This window comes from Oryctolagus cuniculus, chromosome 11 (assembly GCF_964237555.1).
Source record: "Oryctolagus cuniculus chromosome 11, mOryCun1.1, whole genome shotgun sequence".
Classification (NCBI taxonomy): Eukaryota; Metazoa; Chordata; class Mammalia; order Lagomorpha; family Leporidae; genus Oryctolagus; species Oryctolagus cuniculus.
The window spans coordinates 93,870,811-93,890,542 of NC_091442.1; the positions used below are offsets into that span (position 1 = coordinate 93,870,811).

Here is a 19,732-nt window from a genome sequence, read left to right on the forward strand (position 1 = left end):
TAGGGAGTAAACCAGTGGGTGGAAGACCACTATCTGTCACTCTCTCTGTCTCTCTGACTTTCAAATAAAATAGATATTTTTAAAAGAGAAATTAAACTTGGGTTTAATAACTTTTTGCTGCTGAAATAGCAATCAAGCCAAGGTGTAACAAGACCTCTGAAATGTGGATTTAGCTTATAAGAGAAAGGCAGGATTTAGAGCTATAGCTACAGGTCAGAAATGTGACTAATCTCTTTGTAGGAAAATTCACAAAAATATCCCCAGAAATCTCTCAAAATATACCTTTTTTTCTTTAATTGTATGGCTGCTAACCTCTAGCAGTCTAAGACTTTATGAAAGAAATTGTGTTTTTCATTCTGTAAAAAGGATTTTGACTGTTTAAACTATAAACTATGGTTGTCAATGGAAAAAATATTTTAAAATGTTACAGAAGGCTCATTGCCCAACTAGACTTTCATGAACTCCATTTTTTCGTAAGTTAACTTCCTACTGTTCAAAACGAGGCTTTCTTTCTCCATAAGTTCTTTATCTTCTGTGTTCATGATTAACATCTGGCATCAATAAAATGGTAGTTTGGGAAACAATTTTGATCATGAGTTTTTTTTTTTTTTTTTTTGAGGATCTGGTTTGAGATTGCAATTTTATTACTTACACATGGTATCATTCTTTCCCTTTCTCTTTAAAATTCAAAATTAAACATTTACTAACTTCTTTCCAGATCTTGAGCTAAGGTTACTGGTTATACTTGGACTATCATGAAAATCTGTGAGTTTTGTCCAATTACTTTAACAGATAATTTGATTTCTCCTGTGGAGAGATTTTATTTTAACCATGCTAATTCATTTATTTACAGATGGTTTTCTGCTTCTGAAAAACATTCTATTTTCTATTTAATGAAAAAAGATAAATGAGGCATTGTAGATGTTTGTAAACCTCATAAACCATATTTAATAAAAATACTCTTGGAACTTAGAACAGGAAGAAGAGTTAGATTCATCAGTGATTGAAGGCCATCACTTTCCAAAAGACAAAACTCTAAGGCCCATGCAGAGAGACTCTGACATTTTGTTTTCAGCTAATGGCTAGGATGGGATAAGATACAAACCAGATCTCCAGATCAAAGCATGTCCTATTTCTACTATCAGGACAGATTGTCTGTACTGTATAAGCTCTCATTTCAGCATGACATTTCTCAACCAATACCTACATCTTGGTGTTTGTGATACAGTTATGTTCAGTTGCCCATTACACACAAAATAAAAATCAAAGTGGTAAGAATGTGATTAGTTAGATAAAAAGCTTTCTCATTCCTCACTGGATATTTCTAAGAGATGCTTTGCATAGTCAGTCTCCATGGTGTTTGATCCTTAGTTACAAATCATACTAATTTATCACCCCATTTTTATTTTTGTTCCTTTATTTTTTGCTATACTCTTCAATCCTTTCTTTCAATTCAATTCTTCTGGATAACTTCCATTAACAATACACACTCAAATTCAGAATCTGATTTATAGATCAGTGAAATTCAGACAAAAGTGGAATTGAAAAGTAAACATTTAAAATTTCTAGTTTCTACAGAGGAGTGAAAGATAGAGCATCAGACTTGGCAGTGGCTCCTGGCATAGCTAACCAACCATTTCTGTTATAGCATCTATTATTAATCACATCTAATAATTGAGAAAATTAAACTCTCTATATATTGTAAGTTGCCTGAAGTCTTACAGTAATTCAGTGTTATGACTGAAAAATATAATATCTTGTTTATTCACCACCAACTAGAGGATGTAAAAGCATTCTCCCTGTGGCTGATGTAAACCACAAATAGATGTGAATTGAGTTTCTTTCACCTTAGCTGGTTCTGCCATCTCTCTCCTCTGTTTCCCAAACTAAGAAATAACATCTCTGAGTTCTTATTTACAATAATCTCACTGGTTACATAGTTAATATTTCTACTACCACCTGCTTGTCTCTGCATTAGATATTTATAATGTATTTATATGGTTATTTATGTATTTTGCAGTTTCCTTTTGGTAATTGAAAACAACGACCATTTGTCTTTGTTTAACTGTATTCTTCTTTATCCGGTCATAATCTTGATGAGTAAATTGTTATCTTAGACAACAAGGTAATTAATTATAATTATAAGAAATTGATTTTACCAAGATCTTGGACCCTGCTGGCATTTTTGATCCTGGTTTCTGATGTTAAAAATCTCATACAGGCATAGAATAATATTTTTGACACATTATCCTTCACTAAAATTAGATCAAATACTTTCTATGCTATTCTAGTCATGTTAGTGTACATTTGTGATTTTCTGGGCTTTTTGTTTTATTTTGTTTTGTCTGCTTAGTCTTTTACACTTCCCTAAACAAAATGTGTAGCGTAAGAAATGCTTCTTAGAAGAACTGTGTGAGCAGTAGGCCCTCAGCCTGCGGTTGGAACATCTATGTTTTACATTGATGTACTTGGGCTTGAGTTCGAGCTATGGCTCTAGACTCCAGCTTCCTTCTAGTGCACACTTTGTGAGGTAGCAGGTAAAGGCACAAGCAGTTGGGTTCCTACCACTCATATGGCAGACTGAATTGTGTTCCCAGCTCCCAGCTTTGATCTCTGACTTGATGGGGTTGTTGCAGGCCTTTGGAGAGAGATCCAGCAGATGGGAGCTCTCTCTTCTCTCTCTTTTTGTTTGCTCTTTGTCTCTCAACTCAAATAATAATAATAATTTTGAAATTTAAGAAAAAAACAATTATGGAAAGACTAATTTTTCACCTGCAAAGTCTAGCGGTCTGTGAATCCTTATAGCTTTGCAAAGATAGTGTTAGATAACACACTACCAGAAATTGATACCACTACCACCACCAATTCCAAAAAAAGGAGAAAGAAGGACGAAAAAAGGAAATAACAGAAGAACGGTATTGTTACACATTTTTTGAGCAAGAGTCTATGTACTTGGAATCACCTAACTTTTGATAAATGATATTGTGTAATATGTACCATCTGGAATCAAAATACTTGTCATTTAAAAAAGTAGATAAAGACTTTTGGGCATCTTTACAATGTGGTTGTAGACTATACAATTTTTTTACTGTCTCAAATGATACAGAGAAGTGAATTTTTTGCCAACTTTTATTTTATTGTGTGCATGAAATATGATAAATTATATGTAAAACTAGTTTTATTTGGAACTTTTCCTTCGGGTTTGATAATAAGAAATGATTAATTCTTTCCAGATTTCCATTGGTTTGATTCTGGGGTCTGTGTGTGTGTGTGTGTGCATGTGTGTCTAAGGAACATATTAAATGAGCTAACATTTTGGAATATTCATTCTCATTTACCAGTATGCACAATTTAAATTCAGTAGAATTACAGCATACTTTTGGCATGAAGTTGCTGAACTAATTATGTGATATTTAATTGCAAAGCTGATTCGTATATATTTACATGGCATCTGTAAAGATCTTTGAAACGGGTGTGAGCTTATTATGTTTTCGTTGAACGTGTCCAAATTCATAACTCTATTTCAAAAAGATAACTTTGAATATTAATTCATTGCCCTCAGGCTCCTTAGTCACAGCTGTTTCTTTTACAAACACAGAAACTTTGATGTGGCAATTCTCATGTTATTCTGTTGAGATCCTTTGCCAAACATTTGGAATTATTCCTTGGAACCAAAGGATTCTATCAGATAACTTAGAAATTGTTGAACTATCTTCATGATTTAGTGTTACTGAAAATTTAGACTGACCACTAATTTTTATGAAGTTTATTTGCTAAGGTTCTCTGAGTAAAAGCTTTCCTTCTCATAAGCAATGAACTAAGTTTAAACAACACATCACCTATTAGTTTATTTCTACCAGAAATTTTGCATACTTATAGTTTAAATTTGATATATTTTGTAAAGCTGGATCCAGGAGTGATTGATATATTTCCTTTTTTATGAGTTGTTTTTCATTTAAGCCTTTTAAAAAACTTATTGGATCAACCCTAAAGCTACAGAAGCTAATGCAGTCAGATTGTCTTCTAAGAATTAAAAGCTCTGGCATAAATATTTGTGCGTATTATTAATGGTTGGTCTACAAAACCATATGTGTGGGAAAAGCACACATATAGTGTATTATTGTGTGCTTTTATTGTTATTCAATAAAGTAGTTAGAAAACAAGGTGTATTTTCAGATGCTATCTTAGAGCATTTGTGTTGCTGTAACTGAAGACAGTGGGTAGTTTATAAACAAACTTGTTTCTCACAGTTCTGGAGGCTGGCAGTCCAAAATTCAGGCACTAGCTGGTAAGAACCTAGTCTCTGCTTCTGAGATGGTAGCTTGTTGCTGGATCCTCCAGAGGGAAGGAACTCCGCCTTATGATGAAGGTTGGGAGGGCAAAAGGCCAAGTACTGTGTGAAACCTCTTTTAGAAGGGCCTTACAGCTCTCTGCTATGGCCCGGGAGTGCAGTGGAGGATGGCCCAAGTCCTTGGGCCCTGCACCCACATGGGAGACAAGGAGAAGCACCTGGCTCCTGGCTTTGGATCAACACAATGTGCCTGCGGCGGCGGTGGCCATTGGTGGGGGGGGGGGGTGAACCAATGGCAAAGGAAGACCTTTCTCTCTGTCTCTCTCTCTCGCTGTCCACTCTGCCTGTCAAAAAATAAATAAATAAATAAATAAATAAATAAATAAAAAGAAGGGCCTTAGGCCTATTCATGAGGAAGTTCTTACAACTTAATCACCTCTTCTTAGCCCACCTCTCAATACCATCACATTGGCCATTGAGTTTCAACACCAGAATTTTGGAGAGAATACATTCAAACCATAGCACATTTCTACTGTTTGTGTACACCTAAAATTCATGTGTTGCCACTAGAATTCCCAGCACCTCGAAATGACTCTGTATTTGGTAATAAAGTCTTTGAAGAGATAATGAAATTTAGGCTGAGTTTACGGAGGGTCCTAAGGCAGTCTGACTGGTGTCTTTAAGAAAAGACAAAATATGAGCGTACTGAGGGATATCAGGAATGTGTAACACAGAGGAGCAGTCATGTGAAGACACCACAAAAAAAAAAATATTTGCATGCCAAGGTGATAAGTCCCAGGAGAAACTGAACTTAATCTTAAATTTGCCAGTCTCCAGAATTGTGAGAAAGAAATATCTGTTTTTTTTTTGTAAAGATTTATTTTATTTATTTGAAAGTTACAGTTACAGAGAGAGATCTTCCCTCTGCTGGTTCATTCCCCAAATGGCTTCCACAGCCAGGGCTGGGCCAGACCAAAGCCAGAAGCCTGGGTCTACCATGCAGGTGCAGGGGCCCCAAATGTCTGTTTTTAAGCCACCCAGTTGATAGTATTTTCTAATGGCAATCTTTTTTTTTTTTTCTTTTTTTTTGACAGGCAGAGTGGACACTGAGAGACAGAGAGCAAGGTCTTCCTTTGCCATTGGTTCACCCTCCAATGGCTGCCGTAGCTGGCGCGCTGTGGCCGGTGCACCGCGCTGATCCGATGGCAGGATCAGGTACTTATCCTGGTCTCCCATGGGGTGCAGGGCCCAAGCACTTGGGCCATCCTCCACTGTACTCCCTGGCCACAGCAGAGAGTTGGCCTGGAAGAGGGGCAACCGGGACAGAATCCGGCACCCCAACTGGGACTAGAACCCGGTGTGCCGGTGCCGCAAGGCGGAGGATTAGCCTAGTGAGCCGCGGCGCCGGCCGCAATGTGATATTACTAACAATAAAAAATAGCATTCCCTGTAGGAAACTGACCTCCCACAAATGAATTCCTCCTCCTAAATATATGTCTAAGGTCAATTAGGCCTAGTCTGCTCAGTCAAGTAACCCCAAGGACCATGCATAATCCCTATCCCTTCTTGTTGCAGCTGTCTTCTTTTTTGTTAAGATTTATTTATTTATTTGAAAGTCAGAATTATAGAGAAAAGGAGAGACAGAGAGAGAAAAATCTTCCATCCGCTGGTTCACAAAATGGCCACAACAGCTGAAACTGAACCTATCTGAATCCAGGAATCAGGAGTTTCTTGAGTCTCCCAAGTGGAGGTAGTGCCCCAAGCACTTGGACCATCTTCCACTGCTTTCTCTGGCACATTAGCATGAAGTTTGATTGGAAGAGGAGCAGCAGGGACATGAACCGGTGTCCATATGGGATGCCAGCACCACAGGTAGAGGCTTAGTCTACTATGCTATAGCACTGGTCCCAAGGTTTTCTTTCATCACAGCTTGTTGACTAAGTTAAGAAATAAAAATAAGATGATGCCTATCAAAATATAGGAAAGAGGATTAAACAGCACAGGTATACTAAAGAACTTCCATAGCAGAAGCCATTTGGCTGCCTAAAGTTGCTAAATAAAACAAGAGTAATACCATTAGTAATATGGAGATAACTGTAAGACAAATAAAACCAGTTAATATTAAAAGTGGCTACTTTGGCCGGCGCCATGGCTCAATAGCTAATCCTCCGTCTGCAGCGCTGGCACCCCAGGTTCTAGTCCCAGTCAGGGTGCCGGATTCTGTCCCGGTTGTTCCTCTTCCAGGCCAGCTCTCTGCTGTGGCCCAGGAGTGCAGTGGAGGATGGCTCAGGTCCTTGGGCCCTGCTCCCGCATGGGAGACCAGGAGAAGCACCTGGCTCCTGGCTTCAGATCAGCGCAGTGCGCTGGCTGCAGCGGCCATTGGAGGGTGAACCAACGGCAAAGGAAGACCTTTCTATTTGTCTCTCTCTCACACTGTCCACTCTGTCTGTCCGAAAAAAAAAAAAAAAAAAGTGGTTACTTCTAGAGAGCTGGCCTGGGGTGGAAATTGTGGGTCAGTAAGTAGTTGTTTTCACTGGAAATTTTTCTTAGGTATTTGGTTTTTTATCAAGCTCATGTATGATTTAGAAAGATATCAAAATATGAATGAATTATTAGAACCTACTATTAAAGTGTAGGGACAAATATCTCAAATTTCTGACTTAATACTGAATAAAATGTTCCTCTTTCTCATGATGCTTGTTTCTTTACTAGATGGCAGAGCCCATATAATGCCCCATATAATCTTCTAGAGATCCAGACTAATAGAATGGCAGACCCACTGCTATCTAGAACCTGGAACATGTTGGCTTCCCCACCTATAACACTGAAAAAAAAAAGTTGCAACTGGACTATGCAGTCTTTTGCCCTGAAAGTGATATCTGTCAAGTTCATTCATTGCACGGTGACCAAAACTTAATTTAGGTTTATTTTTCTGTATTTTTTTTCCTTTCAAGAAGGTGGGAAAGTTTACTCCTTCTGTGTGCCCTAAGAATGAGAAAAATGGTATAGATTAACCTTGGACAACTCCATCAAAATATACAGATGTTTCTTTAAAAATTTGGGGTAGGTATAATGCTGAAATAGCATTTTAGAACCTCTGTAATCCACTAAGATATTATGAGGAGAAAAGAAACAATCGATTAGCAAATTATTTCTCTGTTTTTAAAGTTTTCTGACAAAATTTTGTTATAAAACTTTCAACTGGCAAAATGGAAGGTTTTATAATAAATACTCTTATGGTAGGAACCTAGGTTCTATATTTAACATTTTGAAATTGTTCCTTCACCACACATTTGTCTAGATTTATTGCAGTCTAAAATATGTTTAACACAAATCTAACACATAAAATGTGTACTATTGTTTACCTAATATGTAATTAAAGAAACAAAACTCTAAATTTTAAGTCACTTCCTCAGATCTGCTTAGCAGATCTAAAGTTCAAATACATTTATATTGGAATCTACATTCTCTATGCACTTCCTAATATACCTCATCTCATCATTCTTGAATTTAATATATGTAGTATTAAGTGATTCATTTCATTCTAACTCACTTCCTTCTAACCTATGCATCTAAATTTGTATAATTAGTTTATATATCGTGTAGAAATAATGTTTGTTCAGTTTCTCTTTTCAGTTCTCTGAAGACTGTGCCCCTACCTCTTAATCTGGATAACTTCTTGGTCTACACTTCCACTAACCAGAAGCTTTCTTTGTTATGTCATTTTTAATCCAAGTGAGAGACCTGAGAATGGAATATCTGGCAGGACTCTTGCCCTTTTGGAAACAAACCCTGGCACCATAACAAACACTATGGACGGCTTTTCAGTTTTTTTTTTTTTTCTTTTCAAAATAAGTCCTGATAGTCATTTTTCTGTTCTGTTCTTTTTCCAAGAAAATTTTAACTTGTCTTCTGAAATCTTTAAGACTCAGTGAATCTCTTTCTGCACTTGAATTTTGCTTGCTTAACTAAATGTCACATTAAAGTGATATTTTTAAATGGTAGACCAATAAATACAAATTTAAAAATAATAATCTTGTGATTTTGCAAATCACATTATATGTGCTTGACATTTTTGAATTCTGCAACATGCTATATATATTTTTTCTTTCTTTTCTCAGTATAGAAATATTTTCAGCACAATGTTTTGAGATCTGTCTCAGATGCAAAAAGAACAAACCTCTTTGTAGAGATTTGGCATTATGACATTTTTCTGCTTTGCTAAATCATAAATTACCTTCAGTATATATAAGGCTTCAGATATTGTGCAAACTATCATTCAATAGGACATAATGTTTTTTAAGCTGATATTTTAATAATATAAAATGCTATGGATATGTATGTGTTATCTCAGATTATTTATTTCAACTATAGAGTCATATTTTTTAGAAGCAGTATAATACAATGTTTAAAAGAAGGGGCTCTTAAGCCAGATTTCTTGGGGTTGTGTCCTGTATCTGTCATTCAGCAATTACACTGAGGATATTTCAACTATTTGTGTTCAAAAATGTCATCATTTTATGACAACTTTTCTCTCCAGGATGCTCAAAAAAAAAAAAAAAAAAAACTGTGAAAACTAACATTTGACGTTTGTACAAAATCACAGTTCCTTGACCTGTTGGCCTTGGTGACTTTTCCTTCCTCAGTAGTTTGGCAGTTCTTTCCAATTATCACACCCAGAAACTTCTCAGCATCGGGTCACTTCAGACATTCGAAACTGCGAAATCATAGGCCCAGGTCACTCCTTTTCTTTGAGCTCACATACACTTTAATTCCCCTCACACTCATGCCTCATCTCATTGAATCTGTAGGCTATTTATTTCAGTTATCCATCCTCTCATGGTTTCATTTCTTTCACTATCCAAATTCAACATGATGTTCCAGCAGCCCCACTTTGTCACCCCTCCTTTGTACCCAAACTAAAAACATGTAACCTGGATCAGTTCCAACATTTGCCTTTTTTTATTCTTTTGTAAAGTAATGTGGTACCATTTTTAAAAAGATCTACTTTTTTATTTACTTATTTGAAAGTAAGAGTGAAAAAGGGAGAGAGAGATGGAAGGAGGGATAGAGAAAGAGAAAAAGAGGAAGAGATCTTCTATCTGCTGGTTCTCTCCTCATTACCCCCATGCCCATGGGCCAGGCTGAATCCAGGAATTGGGAACTCTCTCTCTGCCTCCTATGTTGGGTGGCAGAGACTCAAGTCGTTGTGCCATCGCCTGTTGCTTCCCTGACCCCTTAGCAGGAAGCTGGTTTGGAAGCAGAGTTGTTAGGACTACAATTTGCACTCTGATATGGGCTGCAGGCATCCCGAGTGGAGGCTTAACCTGCTGTACCATACGTATTTGTATTTGTAAAATTGTCTGATCTGCTGGAGAAATCCTTTTAAAAAAGGCTTTTTCTTCTTTTGGATTCAATAATTACTCTGTGGTTCACTAGCTTGGCATTTAGTACATTCTCTACCTACATTTGTGGTTAATTTTGAGAAAAAAATGAACACTTTCTGTATGATATATAGTCCTAACTGTAACCGATAAACTTTCAACTCTTGCCAGGTAATGCATATTTCATAGAGCACTCTATATTTTAAATATATATATATATATCAAACATCCATATTGTGATAAGAAATATATATACCTGACCCTGAACCTGACACAGAGATCCTAAAACTTTGTAATCTTCTGGATAATAAAATATCTGAGACAGAGTTCTTAAAATCCTTGGAATTTGCAGACACTATTCTTGTTTATGTGATCCCTTTGGTTCTTAGTCCTATCATTATGATCAATTGTGAACAGAAATTGATCACTGGGACTAGTGAGATGGCATTGGTACATGCCACCTCGATGGGATTGAATTGGAATCCCCTGGTATGTTTCTAACTCTACCGTTTGAGGTAAGTCAGCTTGAGCATGTCCCGAATTGCACATCTCTTCCCTCTCTTATTCCCACTCTTATATTTAACAGTGATCACTTTTCAGTTAAGTTTCAGCACTTAAGAAGAATTGTGTATTGATTACAGTATTCAACCAAAAGTATTAAGTAGAACAAACAAAAAAGATACTAAGAGGGATAACATATTAAGCTGCTCATCAACAGTCAGGGTGAGAGCTGATCAAGTCACCGTTTCTCACAGTGTTCATTTCACTTTAACAGGTTTCCTTTTTGGTGCTCAGTTAGTTGTCACCTATCAAGGAGAACAAGTGGTATTTGTCCCTTTGGGATTGGCTTATTTCACTCAGCATAATGTTTTCCAAATTCCCAACAGGGATCACCTTTCAGTTAAAACTTAAACACCTAAGAATAATTGTGTGTTAATTACAGAGTTCAACCAATGGTACTAGAACAAAAAAAAATACTAAAATGGATAAAGTATTACATTGTGCATCAACCGTCAGGACAAGAGCTGATCAAGTCACTGTTTCTCATAGTGTCCATTTCACTTCAACAAGTTTCCCCTTTGGTGCTCAGTTAGTTGTCACCGATCAAGGAGAAAATATGATATTTGTCCCTTTGGGACTGGCTTAATTCACTCAGCATGATGTTTTCCAAATTCCTCCATCTTGTTGCAAATGACCGGGTTTCGTTGTTTTTGACTGCTGTATAGTATTCTATAGAGTACATGTCCCATAATTTCTTTATCCAGTCTACTGTTGATGGGCATTTGGGTTGGTTCCAGGTCTTAGCTATTGTGAATTGAGCTGCAATAAACAGTAATGTGCAGACAGCTTTTTTGTTTGCCAATTTCATTTCCTTTGGGTAAATTCCAAGGAGTGGGATGGCTGGGTTGAATGGTAGGGTTCTATTCAGGTTTCTGAGGAATCTCCAAACTGACTTCCATAGTGGCTTAACAAATTTGCATTCCCACCAATTTCCTGGGTAATAGGAACACCTTGTGTTCCAATGAGGCAGTTATTAGGTAGCCTCAGGATGGGATCTGGCTGCCAGGGGAATCAACCTGGTATTGGAAGTTTGGAACTTTCATCCCTGCTCCCCGATCTCTAGGGAGGGAAGAGGATCTGAAACTGAGTGAGCCAGCAATGGCTCATGGTATAATCAATCATGCCTTCAAAATTAGGCTTCCCTAAAAACCCTAAAGGATAGGTTCAGAGAACTTCTGTATTACTGGAAGTGCATGGAAGGTGGTGTTCCAAGAGAGGAAAATTCTTCTAAGCCTTATTTGTGGGAGATACCTTCTAAGACCCCTAGTGGGAATATGGGACCTCCAGTAGCACAGAACACTGCATGTGTATTTCCCTACACCTACTTACCTATGATAAAATTTAGTTTATCAGTTAGAAACAATAGAGATTAACAACCATAAATAATAATAAGGAGAATAACTATAACAATACACTGTATTAAAAGTCATTTTAATGTGGTTTCTTTCTTGAAATATCTCATTGTACTGTACTCACCCTTCTTATGATGACATAAGATGATCCAATGTCATGTGATGAAATGAAGTCAGGTGAACAATATTGGCATTGTGGCATAATATGAGGGTGCCACATGAAGGCTACTTGAACACAAGCATGGCAATACTGACAGTTGACCTGATAACCAAGATTGCTAAGTAACTATCAAACAGTAGGTGCATACAGCAGGGTTCACCTGGACAAAGGATGGTCCGCGCCCTGGGTAGGATAGAGTGGTATGGGGCAAGACTTCTTTACACAATTCAGAGCACCTTGCTCTGAGCTTCTGTTTTTGGAATTTTCCACTTAGTATATTTGGATCACAGTTGAGCACAGGTAACTGAAACCATGGAAAACAAAACCGTACACATATTTTTTTTTCTCATTCTAGTGCTATCTGATTATCTATATTTTATGACATAACTTAATATGACATAATATTTCATAATGAAATAAATTTTATAAATATATTTCTTGCTTTAAAACATTTTAAAGTTAATTCTTATTCTAGCGTCAATTAGTTTGATTCTTGTCTTCAGCTAGAATGTATGTTAATTGGTTCTTCTCCCACGTTACCCAATAATTTTTGGTGTGAACATCAATAGGCATTATTGCACATTATATTCTCCTCTTGTGGCATAAAAGTTACAGAATAGCAATTAAAATTCTGAGATGCTTGGGAGTAAAATAACCTGCTGGATTTTCTTTAACTTAGTGTTTGACAAGTGTATATGATCTTATTTCTAAATATATCAAATTTTTTAGTTTTTTTTTTTTTCAGAATGCTGTTAGGCATCAATTAGTCTGTGTGGAATATTTATTATTTGTAGAATAAATCCTATAAAATTAGCATGCTGAAGTGTACTTTATTACATAAGAAAATCCTGGTTTTTGAACTCATAAGAAACAGATATTTTAAATCAAGTAATTATGATACAAATGTTTTCTTATATTTACTGGGAGAAAACGGGAAAACGAGCAGACTTTTGACATAGCAGTTAAGATGCTGCTTTTGACACCTGCATCCCATATCAGAGTGGCTGGGTTGGATTCCTGACTCTGCTTCCAACTCTAGTTCCATGCTAATGCACACCAGGGGAGACAGCAGGTGATGGATCAAGTACTTGAGTCCTTTACCTTTATTGTAGGAGACCTGGATTGAGTTTCTGGTCCCTGGCTTCAACCTGACTCAGCCCTGCTGTTACAGGTATTTGACTATCTGCTTTTCATGGGCAGAGTTACAGAGAGAGAACAAGAGACAGAGAGACAGAGATCTATCCACTGGTTCACTCCCCAGCTGGGCCAGGCTGATGTCAGAGCTTAGATTTCCACCCAAGTCTCCCACATAAGTGGCAGAGCCCCAAGAAGTTGAACCATCCTCTGCTGATTTTCCAGGTGGATTAACTGGGAGCTGGATCTGAAGCTGGGCAGCAGGGATTCTAACCATCGCTCACATGGGATGCAGGTAGTGGCTTAACCGGCTATGTCGTTATGGCAACCCCAGTTCTGTTTTCCAACTAAATAAAAATGAATAATTAAAATGTTTAAAAGAAAAGGAGAAATAATGTGGTGGAAAACATATTTGCATATATTCATGCTAGAAAAATATAAGTGACTGCTAATTATAACACTTTTATTAAAATGTTTTAAATGAAGCTTGTGATTAATATCCCTTGAAATAAATATCACTTCTGTTTTGTTAAAAACAATCACTCTTTTTATTCAGAAAAATACAAAAATGCTGACAACTATAACAGCTGAATAATTTCTAATTCAAATGGATTTTGAGTGCTAAAGGACTAAGATTCTGTGAGAAATGCATTTTAATAAATGCAAAATTAGGAGTTGTATAATTGCTTCAGAAAGTGTATTTCAGAAAAACAGTTAAAAGGAATAAGTAACTAGAAATCACTATTGCTCTTTTTGTTTGGTATTAAATGACTAGAACTTGTCTCACTTCATACCCACTGGTGAGCTAAATACCAAGCTTGCTAGTCCAAACTGATTATTCAACTTGTATTTATTTCAACATATCACAATAAAGATATATCTCATTTTTTCATTTTATTTTAATCTATTTGTTGATTGTATTTATACTGTAAATATAATAGCTGCAGAAGTAATTTTGAAAATACACAAATCCTTTTCATTGCATAACAAAGTAATTAATATTTGATATTAATTAATAAGCCGTAAAAGAGATAAAAGGAATTATCTTTGAGCTGATAAACTATCTTAACTCTGTGTCTGTTTTATTAATTACGGAAAGAAAAAAACTCAATTTTTTGAAAAGCCGTGTATGTCATTGGCAAAAGCATCTTTGAATAGAAAATAAAAACAAGCTACACAAATTAAAATAGTGGCTAACAGCAAATGAAAATGTGATTTTTCTTCTAAATCTATGAATGGTAACCAAATTATATAAGTCAGCAACCTTAGCTCCCTAAAACTATTTTTGATTAGTGAAAATGTGTTTATATAATGACAGCCTGAAGAAGCCTGAAGCAGGTCATTAAATCCATTGGGATTGGTGGCTTGATTTCATTTCCATCCAGGCGGAGGTAGCTAAGCTGAGGTCCATGGATGAACGAATCTTGTTCAGTGTGCAGTGTGCTGGTGGTAGGACATATTAGCGAGACATTCACACCTAAGGAGGCAAAGACAGCATGAATGAATGAACTGTAACATAAGAGAGTTAGAGGAGGAAGTGGTTCTAAAGGAAGACCTAGTGACATATGGATGAAAGTAATAGAAATACAAATGACTTTTGTGGAAATTAGATATTTCTCTTTATGAAAGTAACTGAAAAATTGTGCAACATACACACACACATATGTAGTCATCTCACTTTATGTTCTGCTATACTTAATACGGAGCACTACAAAGGAAATATTGTTAAGATCTGTGATAGGAATAAGGGCATATCAACATATCATTGTCTTTTAACTTTGCAGGTTACATAATGCATGTTTAGATTACTATGGCATAGCAGGTCATAATGAGGGCAGTAGAGGTGGAGATAATATTTCAAACCTGGTATTGAATTAATGCTAGGTACATGGGTAGGTGTATGGATGGATGAACGGATGATGGATGAAAGGGGAGTTAGAAAAGTAATCTTACACAGAAACAGAGTACTTGAAATCACCCTAAAATATGCAGAATAGTAGAGCATAAGATTTTAGAAGGATAATTAACATAACTTTATATACATGGTACAGAAAATAACCTTGAATCTTCACATGTAAGTGTATTTAATTAGAAAGAAACATTTGCCAAAAATTGAATTACAAATAATTCAAGTCTGGAAACATCCTATCAACCTTTTCACATGGTTAGGATTGGAAAAATTGTGTACTTGCTTGGAGTCAGAGCTCTCAGCCCTAATAACCATTCAAAGATTTAGAAGCATCCAGAAAGGAAGGGCAGTTAAACTAGCAAAATGAAGGAAAGTGTGCAAAGTCTCACTTCAACTATGAACCCACAGACTGCCTTACCATTGCTTTTTTGGAACTATTTTGGGCTAGAGATCATCTCTGATTAAACTCACTTAACTTATAACAATACCCTCATCTGTGTGGACTTGTGCGTTAATGCAACATATTGAACGGTTTTACCCTTGCACCAAGGTTGTTGTGCTCTGACCTTTTGCCATTCTGTGATTGTTTTAACTTGAAAAAAATAATGATTCAGTTTTGAATAGTAGTTTTGTGGTTATAAAGTTAGGCTTTCACATATGCCATACACAGGCTATATCAGTCAGTGTTAGTATTCTCATCTGGGCATTATTGAAGTAGTGGTTTAAAAAGGGGGAAATGTACACAAATTATTTTAGCAAATAAGTGGCACCAGTGAGACCCAGGCTAATCCTGTCTCTTACTATGTAGAACCCCTTGTGTACTAGAGACAGCATGCCACTTCTGATGTTATCAACCTCATGCCCATAATCAATGTATATCTCAATCAAGGAAATGTGAGAAATAAGTGTTCTTTTTATAAATTAATTGTAGCATTTCTCAGGGAACTCCAGAATATAAAGTATTTGAATAGATAACAATGTTCAATAAAGTTGAAGTCTCTTGAGGTTTTAGAAGAAATAAACATATTGCTTGAGAAAACTACCTGCTCTTGTAAAGTCGGTGGACTTCATATAAAGGGTATGTTTCTTGGAAATCACTTGCTAACAGCAAGAGTAGATTATATGACAAGAAGAGCTAAGTGTTTTAACATTTGTATCACATAGTATGGTATAGTTTATAAGCCAACAATGTCGGCCAGATAGATTTTTATTTTACATTTATTTTCTTGGAATACAGAAAAGCCAACCATTGATATCTACATTAAGAAGCAAATAATTCAATCTGTGTTGTTGTTGAACACTATTGATGTTTTTTTTCTAAATTCTTATTTTTCCAGATTGAAGAAAAGTGCTGTTATCATAGTCCATGAGTGGAAAAAACAAGATGGAAAGTCCTAGGTCCAAGTCCTCCCTGCTGAATGCACTCTTCTGCCCTGGAGAACTATCCTTACCTCGCTGAGCTTCTGTTTCTCCTTAGAAATTCCTGATCATATCACACAAGTTCTTGTGATGATTAATCGGGGTTTCTTAAACCACGGATGAGTAGCAGCAGTACTACATGGGAACTAAACCATTAGGTCTCATTTCAAACCTCCTGAGTCAGAAACCCAGCAATGTATGTTAATAATCCCTACTGTTGATTATGATGCATGCCCAGTACAATGACTGCCAAACAGGAATAAATGAGAAAACACTTAGGGAACCCCTCTGAAATTAAATGGAGGAAGGACATAGTCCTGTACTTCTCAAGCATGTTTTGAGTATTTTTACTTCACTCCTAAACACCCTCATTCTCAAATGCTCAGTATAGGATTTCTAATTCACAAGCAGGACTCTGTGAGAATCATGTGAAATTATCTTTCCACATCAATTGTCTGCAGAGCTTTTGTTGTCAAATAAGGAATGTGCCCGCAGAAGTGTAGAACTCTCATTAGGAAATAACTGTTATTTAGGTCTTTATTAGCTGTTGTGTTATTTGCTTCAGTTAAATGGGTTAATCTACAAACTTTTTTATTTCTATTTCTTCTTTTGCTTTTGACTACAGATAAAACAAGATGTTTCATCACCATGGAAAAATTAACTTCTCTGGCGGCAGCCTGCCATTCAATTCCTGGATCTGAAGCCCAAGTATGCTGTTACCAAAAAAAAATTGAGTAACTGCAGTACCCAGTGGAAAAATAGTTCATGGTTGCATTATTATCAGTCTTACTTTTTTTATAAATCATTCTATGTGAATTTCATTTTAGGAACACATTTTGAGTGGTTGTCCAGGAGAAAACTCTCCAAGATTGCTTTTCTGAAGAACTTGCACTGTGCTTACAGATGCATAGATAGGTGCAAGGTTAGATATCTATACATGTGGCTGGACAAAGATATATCCCTCTACTACAGCAGGTCTAGCTTGGCCTTGGGCAGAATTGTGAAGATGTCAGATTTATTTCTAATAACTCCAGCATCTGCTTTCTATAAAGACTTCTTCCCTAATGATACCTCTATCTCCAAAGACTTTTCACTCATCCCTCACTTTCTTAATCAAGTCTCTTTTCAGGAAAACAGAGTATTATACCGTATTTATTGCCATTAAATCCTAGGGTATTACCAGCTTCCAAGGACATTTGTTTCCATTTCAATTAAGTAAAATCTTAAACATGGGTGGTTCTCAGTATGTGGTTCCCAGAGCATCAGAATCAACCATCACCTGGGAACCTGTTAGAAATGAAAATCCCAGACCTACTGAGTTAGAAATTCTGGGGGTGGAGTCACAAAGTTGTACACATTGAAGTCTGAGAGGCTCCCTCTTATTAGGGGCGATAATTAGAAACTCTGATTAGAACTGTTTCAGGTATCAGCTGTCCTATGGTGAGGTAGAAATAGCAGAAACTCTAGGAAAAGAAGACAGACATTAACTTATCCAATAGACAGTAGCCTTCTGTATATGATTAAGTTCGCTTTCCAATATTCAGTTTGAAGACTTGGAATTCTTGGTTCATTAAAACTGCAAATAGACATGATTTAATATTGAAAAATGAAAATACACTTAAAAACCCTAAGGGCACATTAGTTGGGAGGGAAGGGCACAGCTGCTATTGCTAAAGAATATATAGAATAAATGTAATGACTCAGCATTTGTGTGAGGGGCACACCCTGAGGGTTACTTACTTTTAATTTTGTTGTGATCAAGGTGAAGGTGCTGTAGATGAGCACTGATTCGGGGGACCTTTGTGAGGCGATTGTGAGACAGCTGGAGATCTAGAATCGAGGACACATCAAAGCCACGTGAGGGGAGACCTGCATCTGATATTTTGTTATGATTTAGCCTCAGGAAGGCCACTTTAGGAATCACATTAAAGTAATTTTCTGGTATTCCTTCAATGGAATTGTTGTCTAAAAATAATTGCATTGTATTGGCTGGCAGTCTTGGTGGCATGTTTCTCAAGGCATTCTTAGCCATATTAAGCTGCATAAGGTTCTTCAGCCCTTTAAAGGTATCTCTTTGAAAGGCATTGTCTAACAATTTGTTGTGCTGTAGATCAAGAAGGGTCAGGTTCTCTAGATTGCTGAAGGTCCCTTGAGGAATCCTAGATACCTTATTTCTGGCTAACTGTAATTGTTCTAGACTTCTTGGCAGTGGAGAAGGTACTTCCTCTAATTCATTGTCTTCCAGAAATAAGAAAAGGAGTTTCTTCAGCTGGCTTAGGGCTCCCTTCTCAATTCCATAGTTGGTTATTTTGTTCTTGTTTAGATTTATCCATCTCAGTTGGGTGGCATTCTCAAATGGCTTCTCTGGAATGGTTTCTATCAGGTTGTTTTCAAGATAAAGATACCAGATCCTTGATGGAATAGCAGGGATTTCTTTGAGACCTCGATTTTCACAGTATAAAGCAGTAGGAAAATTAGGGGGACAGAAACACTCCATGGGACAATCAAAGTCATCCGCACTCCAGTCTTCTGGATCATTTCCCTCATAGGCCTGTCTCACACTTTGAGTCCACACGCTGCCTGTTATGAATAATACCCAGATGACGAAACAGATTGTAGTTGCCATTATACCACCTATAAAATAAGAGACATAACTGTTGTGTGTTTGAAGATCTTGACGTTCGGATAATTGTGTGCCTCAAAATGATCAATGGGCATTGCTTTTTCAAAGGAAAGGTGAAAACACATCAACATTTCTTATGCAGATATCAATTAATACATATTAATTTAGTAGGCATCCTAGGCAAGGTATTTTGCAAACACTGAAACTAATTCACCAACTTGCAGCTCTCTGGTTTTAACCCAATCACAATGAAAGCTGAGAAATGGAAAGCAAATTTTAGCAGCACTAAGTGCTTTTCCATTTCAAGCTGTTTAATTCAGGGAACTTAACCAAAGCCAGTAGTTGAATGCAAAAATATAAAAATGATTTTTAATAACTCAAATTGAGAGTGTGTGCTGTTCCTAAGAAGTAGGCATATGCTTTTACTTTTACTGCTAAATGAGAAGAACATCTGGATGAGATTTCCAACCTTTTTGGCCCTTGAAACAAAGAAATGCAAAAATTAAAGAATATTTCAACAGTTTATTGTGATGGACGGTTCTAGGACCTGAAGAAAAGTTCTGATTAACCTCTTTTGCTATTGCTGAACTTCTCAGGTAAGTTTTATTTTGGGAACAAAAACATGTCTATAATTATAAGTACAGAACAAAGTTGCTTAGTGAAGAATTATAAACTGTCCTTTATACGTTTCATATCAACCATAATCATTCATCAGTTGGATAAAATTATAACGTACTGACATTTGATACATTTAAAACACATAACTCTTCCCACTGATGTCATCAAAGAGTATAAATACAAATAACTTCTTAAGCAGGAAATATATATATATATTTATGCTTTACATATAATCATATATTTATACTGTATATGCTATGTATAAATGTATATAAAATAGT

General features: G+C 36.4%; 1 protein-coding gene and 1 long non-coding RNA gene across 2 annotated transcripts in view; one reads left to right on the plus strand and one right to left on the minus strand.

The window, feature by feature from the left end:
- LOC127491050 (uncharacterized) overlaps positions 1 to 18,480 on the plus strand; it is a 352,787-nt gene extending 334,307 nt beyond the window's left edge. The window contains exons 6-7 of the long non-coding RNA XR_011380189.1: positions 16,129 to 16,406; positions 16,836 to 18,480. This is a non-coding gene — a long non-coding RNA (uncharacterized lncRNA). The remainder of the gene's footprint in view (positions 1 to 16,128; positions 16,407 to 16,835) is intronic.
- KERA (keratocan) lies at positions 13,407 to 18,838 on the minus strand. Its single transcript, XM_051845743.2, has 2 exons — positions 17,951 to 18,838; positions 13,407 to 14,359 (listed from the first exon to the last, which is right to left on the minus strand). The coding sequence occupies exons 1-2, from the start codon at positions 18,834 to 18,836 to the stop codon at positions 14,187 to 14,189; spliced, it is 1,059 nt and encodes a 352-aa protein (XP_051701703.1). The 5' UTR covers positions 18,837 to 18,838; the 3' UTR covers positions 13,407 to 14,186.
- Positions 18,839 to 19,732: the final 894 nt, after the last annotated feature.